A 15,520-nucleotide genomic window follows, 5' to 3' on the forward strand; every position below is an offset into this window, starting at 1 on the left:
TTAAAAAATATAAAGATTCAAATGTTTTGTTTTTCAATATTTTAGATGGGGATTATTGTGCAAAGAAAATTAAACTATTGAAGGAATTTGAGAATGAACAAATGTTTATAGGTTCAATGAGTGAGCTAAACAATATGCATTGGTTATTTGATAAAGAGTGCCCCGAGGCTTAGACGTTTCAGATATTTCTTTCGAATCACCTTTAACAAATCTTTATCTTGTTGTATGGGTTATTTGATAAAGAGTGTCCCGGGGCTTAGGCGTTTCAGATATTTCTTTAGAATCACCTTTAACAAATCTTTGTCTTGTTGTATGGGCTATTTGAATAGAGAGCCCCTAGGTTAAAAGGGGAAATAAAAAAATGGCCATTTTTACAGCCATTTTTCCCTGCTGTGCAGGGGTTTGGCTTTTTCTTGAGGCAATGTTTTATGGCCGGATGCCCTTCCTGACACCAACCCTGGTCGCCTCTTACGACACACAGGGATATGGTACACCTATTCTAACCGGGGCATACACCGGGACCAGTACACTGGCACTCATTTCGCCGACCTCGGAAGGATGGCAGGCTGAGTCAACCCCCTGGTGTTAATTCAGCAGCCAACGGGATTTGAACTCAGGACCCTGGGATCCCAAGCCGCCACCCTAACCACTAAGCCAACACCAGGCTCCAGGTTAAAAGGGGAGACAAATAAATATACCTTGGGCTAAAAAGGGGATTTATTTTTTAGGGGAAAAAAAAGAAAAATTTCATGGCTGAAAATCCCCCATTCATTTACATGGGGAAAAGTGAGCCAGAACCAGTATTCTTACCCTACTCACGCTCTCCACCCGGGCGGCTGTGGGCCGAACTGCACGACCTCTGTCGGGTGCCGCACCACGGAGCCTCCCTTTCCTCGGAACGTTCAGGTACCAAAATAACTGCGACCTCAGCTCCCTCCCTCCCTGGCTGGCTGCAAAAGTCCTTTGCCATTCAACTGGGTTTATTTTGTGTGAGTGTGCATCTGAGTGTGTGGCACTTGTCCTTTAAGTAGAATTGTATAAGTTTTTGATCATTGTAATTCTTGCCTGTATTATTCTCGCGACAAGTCTGCTCTGTGTCTTCTTTTATAAGTGGCTGTAAAATTGTCGCACTACATCTCTCTTCTGTCCCCTGCATAACACACCAATAAACCTGTTCCTGTACCACATGTTTTTCCTCACGTAATGTAAATAAATGATTGTAGAAATGCTCCCAGTTCGTTTTTGTCTTTTCCTTCATTGGTCCAGCATGGTTCGGATCTGAGTTTAGCCAGGTCTTTATCCCCGATAATCTGTACATTCTAACAGGTACGTCCTTGGCAGTTCCGCTCGGCTGCATTCGATCCGTAGGTGGTATTTGGTACTCTACCATAGTTGGTAGAGTGATCCGGTTCAGGCAAGGCGTACCGAGGGCGTGGTTCCCCGGTAGTCGAAACCGCGTGGGTAATTAGGTAAACTGATTACACCTGGCAGGAAGACCCTACGCTGCGCGGTTGAGGTATTGGTGTACACGGTCAGTTAAGCGACCCGCCGCGTCATGGAATTATCCGTGAGCGACGGCCTAAAATTCTGGGAGCCTGGTGGGAGACGTAACTTCCCCCACCTAGTGGTCGTTCTCGCCACCGGACCTCAACAATATATATATGCGCAAAGTTTCAGGCTGCTCGGTTTCATGGTTTTGGAGGAGACACTGACATTTATTATTGATAAACAATCAGTAGTTACACAGTCATGTACAAGTCAATCATTTTATTAATTTAAACAAAAAATAACTCACTTTGTTAAAAGTAAACTTTCATCACAAACTGAGCAAAATCATCAAAACGAGCAAAACTGGACGGAACCAACATCACAAAGCCCAATAGAGGGTTTAACGGGATGCATGAAGTTCCCCTTGAACACGTGCAGGACCCACGAGTCCCCAAAACACCTCAACTCTCCCGCCTCACAATCCAGGAAGAACCCAAACCGTTCAGGATCCCACGGCACGGACAGGGAGGTCCCTTGATAGTTGTGACACGCTGAGTATTCGTTATTACATTTCTGCAAGCACCAAGACTTGGGATTCCCTCCAAAATTGCACTCTCCACGTCTCCCTTTCCTCCTCATGGAGATTAAACAGATTCCGATTCTGCATGAACGACTTGAACTCACGTCGACCTCCCAGTAGTGACGGCCCGAAGAGAAACTCTCAGAGGAAAGAACTTGCGGATAATGATCAAACCGATCAGGGTGTTCCGGGTACGGATGTTTGATCCTGGTTCGAGTCGCCGTCTTGAGGTCCTGGGAGATCGCGATCTGTGGATTTGCAGAGTTTGGGTCCAGACTCGGGGTCTGTCCATCTGCAGACACAACGGGACAGGGTTGTGGACTTTGCTGGACAAACGGACAGAAACAAACACATATCTCTTTTTATAATCTTTGGGAATCACATTTATCCACAAAAAAAAAACCTGTGAAATACAAAAATTAATAAACAAATGAATAAATAATAATTAAAAAAACATGTTATTCCAACAATTTATCTTTTCTTTTTACTAGTGGGCCTGTTGGTCCATGAGACCAAATTTTCATTGGTCTTCACATCCTTGTAGCATACCTGCCTGCTGTACTGCTTGGGCATCAGCTTGCCCTTCACAAAGACAAGATGTGCTTGGGCCAACATGAGGATTATACATTCATTTTCATTATTGCCAAAAGATACTACGATTATTATTGTTGCTAATATTAGAATTCATTAACATATGCTTTGTTGCAATGTTATAATTGTTTTTGTTATTTATTTTATAATTAAAATGCCATGTGTATTATTAAGATGGATTAAGCTGCTTAATATACCTTAACAAGGCATCTCCACAACTTGAGTCCTTTTTTCTTCTTTCTTTGTAAAATGGAAATGCTTCATTTGAAGGTGCAGTTTTTTTTTTTTTTGGGGGGGGGTGGGTGGGGGTGTTGTCCTCAATGACAACTTGCATCCTTGTTATACAAGATGGAAGAGCAAGGTGTCTGAGCGTAAAAAAGGGAATGAACAGACACAAGCAATGCGGCTATGTTTGGACTCAAAAAACAAGGGAACGAACGAACAGGAAAAGGACAGATGGGAAAAGGGGAAACACGTTGACTTGTAATAGGGTTCAGTTTGGTCAGGTTAATGTTGGTAGTGGGTAGTGAAGATCGAGATCGCAAGCAGGTCTCAGGATGGGAAGAGATGATGGTGCACTCCTTCATTGAAGTTCTGGAGGGAAAAGTGTGATTGAACAGCCTCGGTATGGCGGTTATATAAACGTGAGCAAAGTGAAACAAAGGTGTTGAGGTGTGCAGCGAGGAAGGTATTTGGAAGTCCAACCAGTTTAACCAGGATGAGGTTCCTGGAAGAACACAAGCATCCTCGAGCAGGGGCAGTTGCTGCGACTGACACTGTAATGTTTTGTTTTTAAGAGTACTTTTCATGGCTAAACTACTTGTAAAGTTTATCAACATCAGAAGAAGTTGATGCGATAATGGTGTTTCAGAAATGCTTTTCTCCAGAGAGGATCAAAAACAACACCCAGGCTTTCCTGAGATTGCACATTTCAGTTCTTTCCCCATCTTGTATGTCCTGGTGGTAACTGGTTAATAGTCAGGAAGATGTACTTCCCAAGTCCCTTCCCACATCAAGGAAAGAGTCAAGATGGACACAGCTCATGATGAGGCAGAATGCTAATATCACATCTTTGCTTCAAAGGCTGGACTTCCCATTCCCTCTTCCCGTTCTATCTGCACCACCGCCCCGCTCCCCCCACCCCCCCCCAACCTTGCAGGCACTAAGTGACAAGCAAAATGACGTATGAATGCTCGACAAGGCCTTTTGCACATACGGTGTGTGTGTGTGTTTGTGTGTGCGTGTGTCATTTTTTATTTTTACAGTGATTCAGTTTGTGTCGATAGGCGATTTCACCTTGCCGTTACAGGAGTGAAATCTGTAATTCAAAGTGTTTTTAACATAATTTTCAGCATTTAGACGAAAGAACGGCAATTTAAAAAAAAAAAAAATCAATCAATCAATAAAAAGTTCTTGATTGCAAAGCAGACTCATGCAAGTATAGGAAATGCGAGACATATCCATAGGTGAGAGGATTCAGGTTTGCACCATTTCATGTTAGTAAAAGCTTGCGGAGGCAGTGGTTATAACAAGTGGACGGACACTTTTCCTTTTACCAATAGATGCCAAAATTTAGTGCAATTTAGTCTTGTGGCCCAAGAACCAAACCAACATAACAGCACTCGCAGCCCACACACCTCCCACTCACAAACATGATTGATAGTAACCATCATCATTTTAAACTTACCCTGTACATTCACAAGCCCCAGTTATGACATTTTCCCTCTTGGAAGTATACCTGAATGTTGGTAATGATGGTATCGGCTTTCCAATCAAAGACGACCATTAAATAAAATCACCAAGCCTGCCACTTTCACGCGAGGTTTAAGAACCTGTTTCACACGTCATCCACAGGCCGTGCACGGTCCACGTCGCCAAGGGTTTATGCAGCATAGTCTGCAAGGTAACTTTTTGGGCGAGTTCATCAGAAAGTTATGCAAATCTTTTGTTGTGCAGAGGCATGTTCTTCCCAAGTCTTTATCACAGTTGCATTTCCAAGTATCTTCAGCTTCTGGCTTTTTTGGGGGTTTTTTTTTTAAAGAGCTTCGTGAGCTATTTTATGCAACAATCCTCATCTGGTACTTGTGACATACATTTGGCCACCCTGATGAACCAGATCACCCTGATTAACCTGGGTTTCTGCACCTGCACACAGAGCATTCTGGGGTAGTGTAAATCATTTCAAATGTCGCATATTCTCTGGAGCACGTGAGCTGCTCACCTGTAAATGTACAGTTCATCTCATTGGCAGGTAAACTTTCTTCATGTTCACAAGGAACGTGCACCGCTTGATGGGGTTATACCTCCCCGTCCTTTCTTTCAAGGATGATCATCCCTTGAAGCAGTGCAATGGGATCTATCTATATCTCTCTCTGCTGGATAATATCAAGGATCCCATTTTTCTTTGGAAAAACCTGTAGATCACTTTGCAGATCATTCACTACTATTTGTGACCCTCCAGTACAAAACCAGTCAGAAGTCACAAAAATTCAATAATGAGTTATTGGGTTTATTTGAAAGCCCATAAAATAAGCTTCACAATGGTGTATCATACATGGTGGTCCATCACAAACTGACCGAGATGTCTTACGATGAAGTTTTACAACATCCGTTATTGGGAAAATCGAAATAACCGGATATTAGCTTCTGGCGTTTGAGAAACAAAGTCCTTAGCAACGTATATATACTTAATCGTAAGATATATCGGTCAGTTTGTGATGGACCACCATGTATGATACACCGTTGTAAAGCTTTGTGAATTTTATATGCTTTCAAATAAACCCAATAACTCGATATTGAATTTTTGCAACTTCTGACTGGTTTTGTACTGGAGGGTCACATTTGTCGGATGGTCTCGCCTTCATGCAATAAAATTTCATGTGTGGTATACAGTCTTTAACGGGGAAGGAGAGGGTGCCCAGAAACTTTCTGCCCACCCTGTAGGATGTTGTCTGCCAAAGCCATAGACAACCCACTGCTGGCTTTGACAAGCCTTAAACGTCTCTCTCAATCTTTTTCATCTTCGAAGCTGTCGACAGCATCACCCACTCTGGCTGGACCTCATACTACTTTGTCACAAAATCTTTAAAATAAATAAAAAGATAGAAAATATAAAAATCAGGAGGAAAAAAGGCAATAGTAGCTTCCGAAACAGGAAGCGTTTTCTATGTTGTTCATGTGTACATGGCTACTGTAAAGCCAAGCATTGGGGTTCCAAGCCGATCCACAGGATGGTAATCAGAATGTATCGTGTGAAAAGGCAATTAAATACCCTGAGTAAGCCCAGCTCTGGTTAAGCAAACCATAGCATTAGCAAAACCGGTGCGAAGGAGATGGAGGAGTGAAGAACTGCGGAGTAAGACAATTTTGAAAATAGAATGGATAAATGCGACCTCAAGTCACTTCCGCATCCACCGTTTTGAGCTTAGAGCAAACAATTGAGGGGGCAAGCTATATTATTGCTGTTGTGATCTTTCATTTTGCATCAATACGTTGTACGATTAAAATCAGGGAGTTGAGGCTGTCGGACAAGCGGATGGTGATGGTAACAAATGAATGGAAGTGCCGGAAGCAGAAGTTAGGTTGGTAGAAAGGAGGTACAAAGGAATGAAGGGAAGAGTTTGGGTTGGTGCCAGGATGTCAGAGCTCAGCAGAACATCACTTTGAGGCAGGGAAGCTCTCCCAGCCCAATCGTGTTTATCAGGGTGATGGAGCTGGTAAGCAGGAAGGGTAAAAACAAAAGTTATTCTGGAGAGGATGTTTTAAGTGCCGGGGGGAGGAGGGGTAAATGTATTTTGAGCCGTGGTTAATAATCCCCGTCTGTAGCAGTGGTCAGAAAACCACTTGTACTGTGGAACGTGTAAGGCCAACAAGCAAACAAGAAGTCATAGACTGGTACTTACGAAATCGTCAACTTGACCTCTGACCTTGTCTAATAAAAGCTGTCTCTAGAGAAGGTAGCGACGCAAACCAGAAGTTTATACGATGATTCTGTACCAAACCATCAAAAAAATCGAATGTTTTGGATGTTTGACCTCAATGTGACCTTGACCTTTGACCGATTTTGACCAAAATCTAATCAGTGCGAGCCACCAGCCTCCTGAATCACGTGGTGTAATTTGACATTGGTAGCTTCTTCCGTTCGAGTTATCGTGCCCACAAACAAACAAACAAACAAACACACAAACAGAAACGGAAGTCATCAATATACTTACGAAATATAACTTACGAAAATATATAACTTAAGAAATAACTTACGAAAAAAATCGTTTCTCCCCACTCCTCACAAGGGGTTGGGGGTGGGATATTTTTTGGGGCGGGGCCTATTACCTGACCTTGGGCACTACCAACATGTTTGCAAAATTTGATACAGATTGGCCCAGCCCTGTTTTTTTTTTTTTCTTTCTTTTTTCTATAATTTTCAGACTACACACGCACACTCATTCAGGACATATACATATACACGATAGCTTCATTACAGGAAGATACGGTATACACAAATCACTGACAATCATAATCACCCTTCACTTACAAAAACTTCTCATGACGATCCGATCCAGTTCAACCATCACCAGATCTTCTGTAAAATCAATGAAAATGAAGAAATATCACGAGCTGTGTCATTTCATCGTCCGATTTTTAGCATAATTATGCAAAAAAAACAAAAAAAAAAAAAACATGTGCGGAACAAAAACAGATCTATTGGTACAACTGTCACTCCACTAATGCGTTGAACAAAAATCCATGCATTTCACTGTAGCACAATAGAACTATCTATTCTCCAAAAGTTTCTACTTTTTTTTGTTTTGTTTTTTTTCCACAAAAGTTTTCAGTTTCAAACTTTTCTGAGCTGAAACCAGGCAGAGGTAGAACTACGGCTCCTGCGAATGTTGGATACAGGAAAGAAAAAAAAGTGGCGGGATGCAGCACTGGGTATTCAGTTCAGCGAGTTCACTTCGTACAATGAACCTTCATCGTTGTTGATGTACCAGGAATACTCTTCTGAAAACACTTTCAGAAAATCGTCCTGCATCATCGGACGATCTTTATTCCTTGATGTGTACAATTAGAAACCCAACGGATAATTAATGGTGTCGATAAACTGTCAGGTTTTCTCATACCACCAAGCTCATGGCAGATTTATTTGCAGTTTGAATTCATGGCCTTTCATGATGTATGGGTGATTGTTTCTTATAATAAATGCAGAGTGTAAATCTGGGTAATATTTTCTGTAAATATTATTTCAAGTATTGGCATGGGTACGGATTAATTGGAACGTTTAGTTAGTATGGTCCGTGCGTTTGTGTAGGTTAGAGCATTTTCTGTAACCAGGGATCCATTAGAGTGAAGTTGTTTTCTGGTCACCTGGAGAGGCAGTTGAGTTGACATAGGTATTAGACAGGAAGGTGTAATATGTATGTGTAATCTCTCTAAACCAGATAAGTCATGAAGCAAGGTGAGGACAGAGTGGGAACAGAATATATTTGGCTGTGTCTACATGCCACATGTGGCTATATAAAAACCTCTCGGTGACCCACGATAGTTTGAGGGGTGCCGTGACACCAGAGGGATCGCATGATGCAACCATGGCGGCAAGTACCGCATGATTGGCTGGAGCCGATCTGGGAACGAGAGACGCTTGGGCCCTGTGAGAAGTGATAAAAGGTGCCAAGAATGGGGGCAGCGAGTTGGAGAAGAAGAATGCAGCCCATTTGAGTCAGTGCAGAGCTGAGGGCTCACTTGCTTTCTGTTTCGTAGCAGTCTTGGTCTCTCTCTGGTGTTGAGTTGTGGGAGATCGTCATTGGCAGTGCTGAACCGTGCCTCCCTTAATTTCCATGCTGCGTGGGGCCTGTTCACACCCCGTATCCTTTGGAAAACCTTGCCCCCCCCTCCCCCAACCCCATTGTGAGTGAATGTGGTTTGATTCTGGCATCCCAGTTTTATATTCCTGTGGTCACGTGCGTATCGATGTAATTCAATATGTTGTTACGTTTGTGGTGGGGGGTTAGATAGAGCAGATAGGAATGTATAGTGTTGCATGGTCCATGTGCGAGGAGATAGTCATCTCGATGGAAAAGTCAGTTTAAGCAAATGTCTTGGATGCCTGTATACCATACAGGGGATGGTGGTGGTAAATAATTAGTTAGGGGTTATGGCAATGTTTTCCATCCATAGGGCTCATTTGGGCGGCCGCCTAAGTCAATTTCTGGCCGCCCAACTGTTTTTAAATTTTAAAAAAGATTAAAAAAAAAAAAGATTAAAAAAAAAAAAAGATTTTAAATATTTATGGTGAAGATACATACATGCTAAATAAAAGATATGTTGTAAGTGAGAATTTTTTTTACAAAATTGATGATGCCAAGATACTAATTTGTGTCTCTACTTGCATGCTCAGAATGCACCTACGAGTATCTAAAATTGTTAAATTTCCTGGGGGAGAACCCCCAGATCCCCTGACAGCGAAAGGGGGGAGACCCCCGTCTCCCCCACGAAACGTGGCCGCCGCGGGCCGCAAAATTATACATGTTGGCAGTTTTACCCAAGTCATTTTAAAACCCAGGGAAAACCCTGTTATGGTTTGGGAAATTGTGTGTAAAACCCCTATGTAAACCTCCGCTGAGGGTGGGGGGGGCTGGGAAGCTTGGCACGAAAGAGGCGGGGGCAGAGTGGAGCGGTGGATCGCCTCCCCAAAAGGGTGGAGCGTGGCCAAGAAAAAAAAAGGAGGGAAAGGCAAAAATCGGCAGGAGAGAGAGGATTCAAGAAGCAGTTGAGAGCGCGAGCGTGGGAGACGGTTGAGGAAAACGTCGAGGTCTGGTCTGCGGAGAATGGGGCAGTTGATTGGAGGGGAACAGAGAACTGAGAAGTTTGTGAGGAGAGGTCATTGTCCTGCCTGCCTGCCTCTGTTTGTCGCCCGGAGCCTGTGTGTGGTGATCTGCTGATCTCATCATCCTGCGATGCGATTTATTGATGGCCCCCATTTGCCCTGTGCTCGCATGTATGATTGCCCCCCCCCCCCTTTTCATCTCCCACCCCTAGGGTGGTCATGCAGCACTGCAGAACAGGCCATGTGTAAAACTGAGGTCCAATGGGGGAGGAGGACCCCATGAGCTTCTAAAGCATGGATGCTTGTGATTTATTTCTCTCTCTTTTTGTTTTGCTCCTGCTTGGGATGGACGGACTGCTCTTCTGATTGCACCATTCCCTCTCCCTCGCCTGCCCACACATTCATAACAGTGGAAGATCCTGGCCTGTGTGCCAGACAGCTCCAGGTACCAATGCCAATGTCATGAAAACCTGGTCCGGTTCATTGTGTGAAAATGAATGCATGCGGCACATTATCGGTTTACTTAATTCTCTTTTCTTAAGTTTTTGTTTATCGTAAACGTCCCAAGGTCCGCTCCTTTTACATCCTCCTGTCTGAATATATTTTTCCTATCTCTTAAGCCTGTATCTCACTGGGCTGCGACAGCTCGCGACAAAATGCAAACGGGATTCTCCAAAATGTCTGGAAACGTTTGCGGTGGTTCTCAATTTCCTCACGCGAGTTGCAGGACGTTGCTCTGGTGTCGCAGGAATTTTGAACATGTTCAAAAAATGTGCGACAAATTTTATCTCAAAATAGTCACAGAGTCATCGCGGTTGTCTCGAACCCTTCTCAATTTAGTTTCCGTGAGTCAGAAGGTGCGACAAATGTGAGACAACTTTGTGAGGGATTGGCGACTTATGAAACTAAATTGTGACTGATTGGAGAAAAAAATGATAATCTGTCCTGGGACCCCTGAGAGCGCGACAAAACTGCGATTCAATAGAGGATATTTTCGGAAGAAATTATTCTGAAATTTGCACAATGTATTGTCTACTCAATTTAATATATACATAGAAATCCACATGTTATCCATGCAATGTAATGTAGATACATAGATTCACAATAGTTCAATCCAGAAATGACAAAAAAAAAAAAATCAGTCCAAATTGGAAAACCAGCATTGTCTGTCCTCTTTCTCTCCTGTTCTGAGTAATGGCCTTCAATGCAAACTTTTCACTATCCCATCATTCCTTTATCACATCACATATTTTTACATAAATTAGGTCACACACAAAATATGGTAACACCCACAATCCCCCATCAAGGCAGATGAACAATTGGGTCACACACAATGTTTGTGAGTAAAACGTTGACAAGTCACAGAACACTTTGAACAATCAGGCTTAGTCAGCATTCTCCTGTAATCCCACCATCCTGTTCTGCCAGGGCACAGCTCCCACACCATTGTAGTACTCACTCAGGTACTCTCTTACTCGTTTCCCAATTGACAATATGATTGCTGGAAGGGAGAGGCCATGTATATATATATATATATATATATATATATATATATATATATATATATATATATATATATATATATATATATATATATATATATATATATATATATATATATATATATATATATAGTCCTGATTTCTCAATTGTCACGCACAGTTACACGACATTTGCATGTGCCAAAAAAATCTGTTTTGTCACCTGAACGTCGCGCGAATGTCGTGCGACATGTATGCGAACTCCAGCCGAAGTTCATTCCAAATTTCGCCAGGAGTTAGTGGGACATACGCAAATGTGTTTTAGTATAAATTCAGTGCGATTCCAAGTGAAAATTATCGCCGTTTTATCGCAATTTGGTGTCTCCAACTAGTCGCGAGCTGTCGCAGCCCAGTGAGATACAGGCTTTAATATCAAGTGTCCACTTCGTTCCCTACTTGTAAAACTTTTGGACACTTCCATGGAGAGAATGATATTGGTTAATCGGATTTCACAGGTTGCTGAAGGCAGACCGATAGACGCACTGATATGGGTTTCTCATTTAAATTGACCTCATGGCCATTCATGGAGCAAATCTCCAGCTTTTGTGACCTCACACCAAATTATGTAATCGGTGTGTGTGGTTGGAGGGCCCATGGTTACAACAATATTTAATGCCAAAAAAAAAAAATAATTACCTTTCACCTTCACTTCCCGCACAACCACAGCCCTCCCTCCCCCAAACCTCACCCCCCCCCCCACCACCAACTGTTTCCTGAATGCATACCAGGATCATAACATGAAGGAAAGGAAAGACTTAAAGAAGGGTGTAAAACATTGTTCGCATCTTGTCTTCACTTTTATTTTCTCCTTTCAGACAATATTTATTTAATATTTACAAATGTGGCCCACCTGATGATGTGGCCTACTCAAGCACACATGAAGGCACCTAATGAGATGTATAAAAATAAATAAACAAATAAATAAATTAGCCGTCACGACGTCGATCAATATGCCTCCGCCCACATCAAGTCATTGCTTACTCTAATGTTGACCTAAAATCTCAATATCTAATCTGTACATATACTTAGCTTAGTTCAAATCCCATAGCCAATGGCACCACATGAACAAGAGTTTTAATGTGACCTCTGACCCTTTGACCTCTAACTAACACATAGTCTATCATGGACAGACGCACGAACCAACTTTATACACACTTGTACCAAGTTTGATTGAAATCCTTTAATCTGTTCTCAAGTGTCACATTCTTACCTGACATGGCCTCCAACCTTTAACCTCTTGATGCCAAAAATCGAAACTTCATCCTTGCATCACAATATATACTCTTAACCAAGGTTGGTCAAAATCCCATGATTGGTTCACAAGTTAGCACTGTAATAGAATTTTGTACCTGACAGAACCTCTGACCTTTGACCTAATCAGTTTATCTTTACATCATTATACACACACTTATCCCAAGCTTGATTGAGATCCCTTCACTCACTCAAGTTATCGCGGTAACGAAAACCCATCACGGACTCAGACCTTTGACCTGTTGCTGCCGAAGTCTAATCAGTTCATCTTTATATCATAATACTGTCGGACCCCAACATTCACGGGGGATACGTTCCTAAAAAAAATGACATAAATATCGGTTCATTTTATTTTTTAAACATGGTCTCGGCTCTTGGAAGAGCGATTACACAGAACTAATCAGGACACAACAAAACAAAGGGAACAGCAGGAGAAATGGGAAACACCAACAGCAGGGCAGACAAACAAGGGATGCAGGTAACAATGAGGGGTGAAGGAGAACACAGAGGGTGGACAGGTTGGACACATAAGCAAAATTGTGTTTGAGCAATTTGTGATAATGTCAAGGTCTGAGAAGAGGGAAGAGGCTGCTGCCTGTCTGCCTGTTAGAAGCATGAGAGATGTCAACTCAGAGTGTGGAGTCATCAGCAGAGATAAAAAGGATTTTCAAGAGATCATTGATGATGATTAGGAATAACATGGGGCCGAGAACACTGCCTTGGGGTACACCAGCCTTGACAGGGAAAGGAGATGAAAGGGTTCCATTGAGAGCCACATGTCTACTAGAGTAGAGGAAGTCAGGAATCCAAGCATGGAGTTGGCCTCGGATTCCATAGGCAGACAGTTTGGAGAGCAAGGCAGGATGCCAGACTATCAAAAGCTCGAGATATGTCCAGGGAGACGGCCCTGATCTCACGAGCCATATTGAGGGCCTCCACCATTGTTGGGAGAGTAGAAGCAGCATGTTCAAGGTGGAGTGACCAGATCTGAATACGACTTGATGATCCGAGATGAATTGGCTGTTGGAGAAATGGAATGATTTTATTTCAACTGCAATAATGGATTCCATAACCTTGCTGATGATTGGAAGCAAGCTAATCGGTATGTAGTCAAGAGGATCTGTTTTTGCACCTTTTTAACGGAACGCTGTGATGTTGGCTGATTTCCAAGCAGATGGAAGATGACCTCTGGTAAATTACAGGGTGTAAAGGGCAGAGAGGTAGTACAAGAGCAGCAGAGCACGTTTTTAGGACACACGAGCTGATGCCGTCTGGTCCAGTTACAGAGACAGTTGCCAGAAACTTTTCCCCCTTTTCAGGTACAAGAGAGACAATTCAGGAGCAATTGGGTACGACTGGGAATAATGGCTACAGAGAGGGAGGGGTTAGGGACATAATATTTGGAAGCAAACACAGAAATGAAGCATTCAGCCTTCTCACGAGCGGAGTCAGCTGTGGTGCCATTTGAAGTGTGGAAAGGGATGGAAGGGGAGCATACTCCAGAGACCGACTTGACAAGGCGCCACAAGATTTTAGAGGAGGGAGACAAGTTTGAAAGTTCTTTCCTGAGATTGCACTAATGTTTTCTGGTTCTCTCGAGGGAAGATACAGACTGCTGATAAATCTTCAAAGCAATCCGACAGCAAATATTTATACCAAGTTTGGCAAAAATCCCATTACTGGTTTACAAATCAGCGTGGTAAAATAATTTTTACTGAATGGGACCTCTGACCTTTGACCTCATAATCTAATCTGTTTATCTTTACATCATTATACATACTTGCACCCATTGACCAATTCTTAAATTATCGCCGTAATGAAAATCTATCATGGACGGGTGAACCGCCAACACACAAACATAATGCCTCTGGTGAGGCATTTATTATAAAATAAAATAAAATATATTTAAAAAACATTAAATCAGTAAATTAGCACCAATGATGACCAAAAACTGTTCATCAAGTCAATTCCAGAACAGGTATCCTCAAATTTACAATGCAGAGATGATGGCATCTGGCGACAAAGGAATCTGGAACTGGAAACTACTTCATTGTTTGTCTTTTGTTTCTCTTCCCTGATTAAATACGAGCAAATACCACTCATCACTTAGCTCACGGGACGAGAAAGGGGGGGGGAGAGAAAAAGAGAGGGGGAAAGACGAGGGAGGGAGGTTGAGGAAAGGAGGGGGAAGGGAAGGAAGGGCAGATGTGCTGTGGAGCGATGATTACAGTTAGTGTCTCATCAAAATGATTCTGCATAGAAAAACAGTGAAGATGGAAACAAAATAATGTCTGAAATCCATTTTCTGCCGGTAATTCTATAAAACACCGTCTGGACAGGGACAGATGCTGCACTGCATTAGGAGGGGGTTGAGTGAGGATGCGACAAGGAGAGAATATGTTACACACACAACACAACACACACACACGACAATTTTTCAGGGAAATCGGCAGCTAACCGACGACAGTACTGTATACAACCCAAAAACCTTGAGTTGCCTTCACCCTTGTTTTGGGGGAGTTTCAATAAACATTTTTTTTTGGGGGGGGGGGGGAGAAAAAAATTTGGCTCCAATTTAGAAAACGTTATTACGGCAAACAGCTTGGAAATCGGGTGTCATCAAATGTATTTCACTTTGAAATTAACAAAAAATAAACCATATAACCTTTGTAAAGCACACCAAATCATATAAAATAACCAATTACTTTAGAAACAGTCACAAGGACAAAGGAAAAAGTGATCGCTTGTACGCTGATGAAGTTTAAGGTTACAACCTCAACCACACATCATATGATGCGGGATGAAACTTTGCCACCAAGGTAACGAAACATGCAGGCATGCACACACATCCGCGGAAAGTCCCTTTACAGATCCAAATCTACCCGTATGCACTTAAACTTTGTCGCAACTGCCGATTGTAGATCACAATCGGGACACAAACTGTCCCGCTAATTAATGTAGGACTAATTACTCGGCAAGTGGCTAAAGCAATCACTCCAATTAAATGGTTGAGAAGGAACGGCTAGCTTGGCAAGCTGATTGGTAGGGGCAATACCCCTGGGCGCTCACATGGTAGCGGCTGGATAAGGTAACTAGGGAACTGGTAGGCGTGGATGATCCACAGAATATGTTATGGAGAACAAAGTAAATACCTATGGATTTTCTTTTGTTTTAATTCCGTGAACAAACTGTGGTACACGGTGAGGAAGGTTGTGGTGAAGTTTCATAGAAATTGTGTGAGTAGTT

At 42.5% G+C, this 15,520-nt stretch overlaps 1 protein-coding gene across 2 annotated transcripts in view; it reads right to left on the reverse strand.

Annotated features, from left to right (window-relative positions):
• Positions 1-1,686: 1,686 nt before the first annotated feature.
• Positions 1,687-15,520, reverse strand: part of LOC147033509 (E3 ubiquitin-protein ligase TRIM7-like) — a 1,095,521-nt gene continuing 1,081,687 nt past the window's right edge. Inside the window, exons 6-7 of one of the 2 annotated variants that reach the window (XM_085855523.1) lie at positions 7,191-7,238; positions 1,687-2,360 (exon numbers count right to left, since the gene is read on the reverse strand). In XM_085855523.1, coding sequence (XP_085711649.1) covers positions 1,837-2,360; positions 7,191-7,238 — 572 coding nt within the window. In that variant the 3' untranslated portion in view covers positions 1,687-1,836. The remainder of the gene's footprint in view (positions 2,361-7,190; positions 7,239-15,520) is intronic. The other variant, XM_085855517.1, reaches the window with a different exon arrangement.

Source organism: Eptatretus burgeri, chromosome 2 (assembly GCF_056783735.1).
Source record: "Eptatretus burgeri isolate ZD-2024b chromosome 2, Ebu_testis_v1, whole genome shotgun sequence".
NCBI classification, from domain to species: Eukaryota; Metazoa; Chordata; class Myxini; order Myxiniformes; family Myxinidae; genus Eptatretus; species Eptatretus burgeri.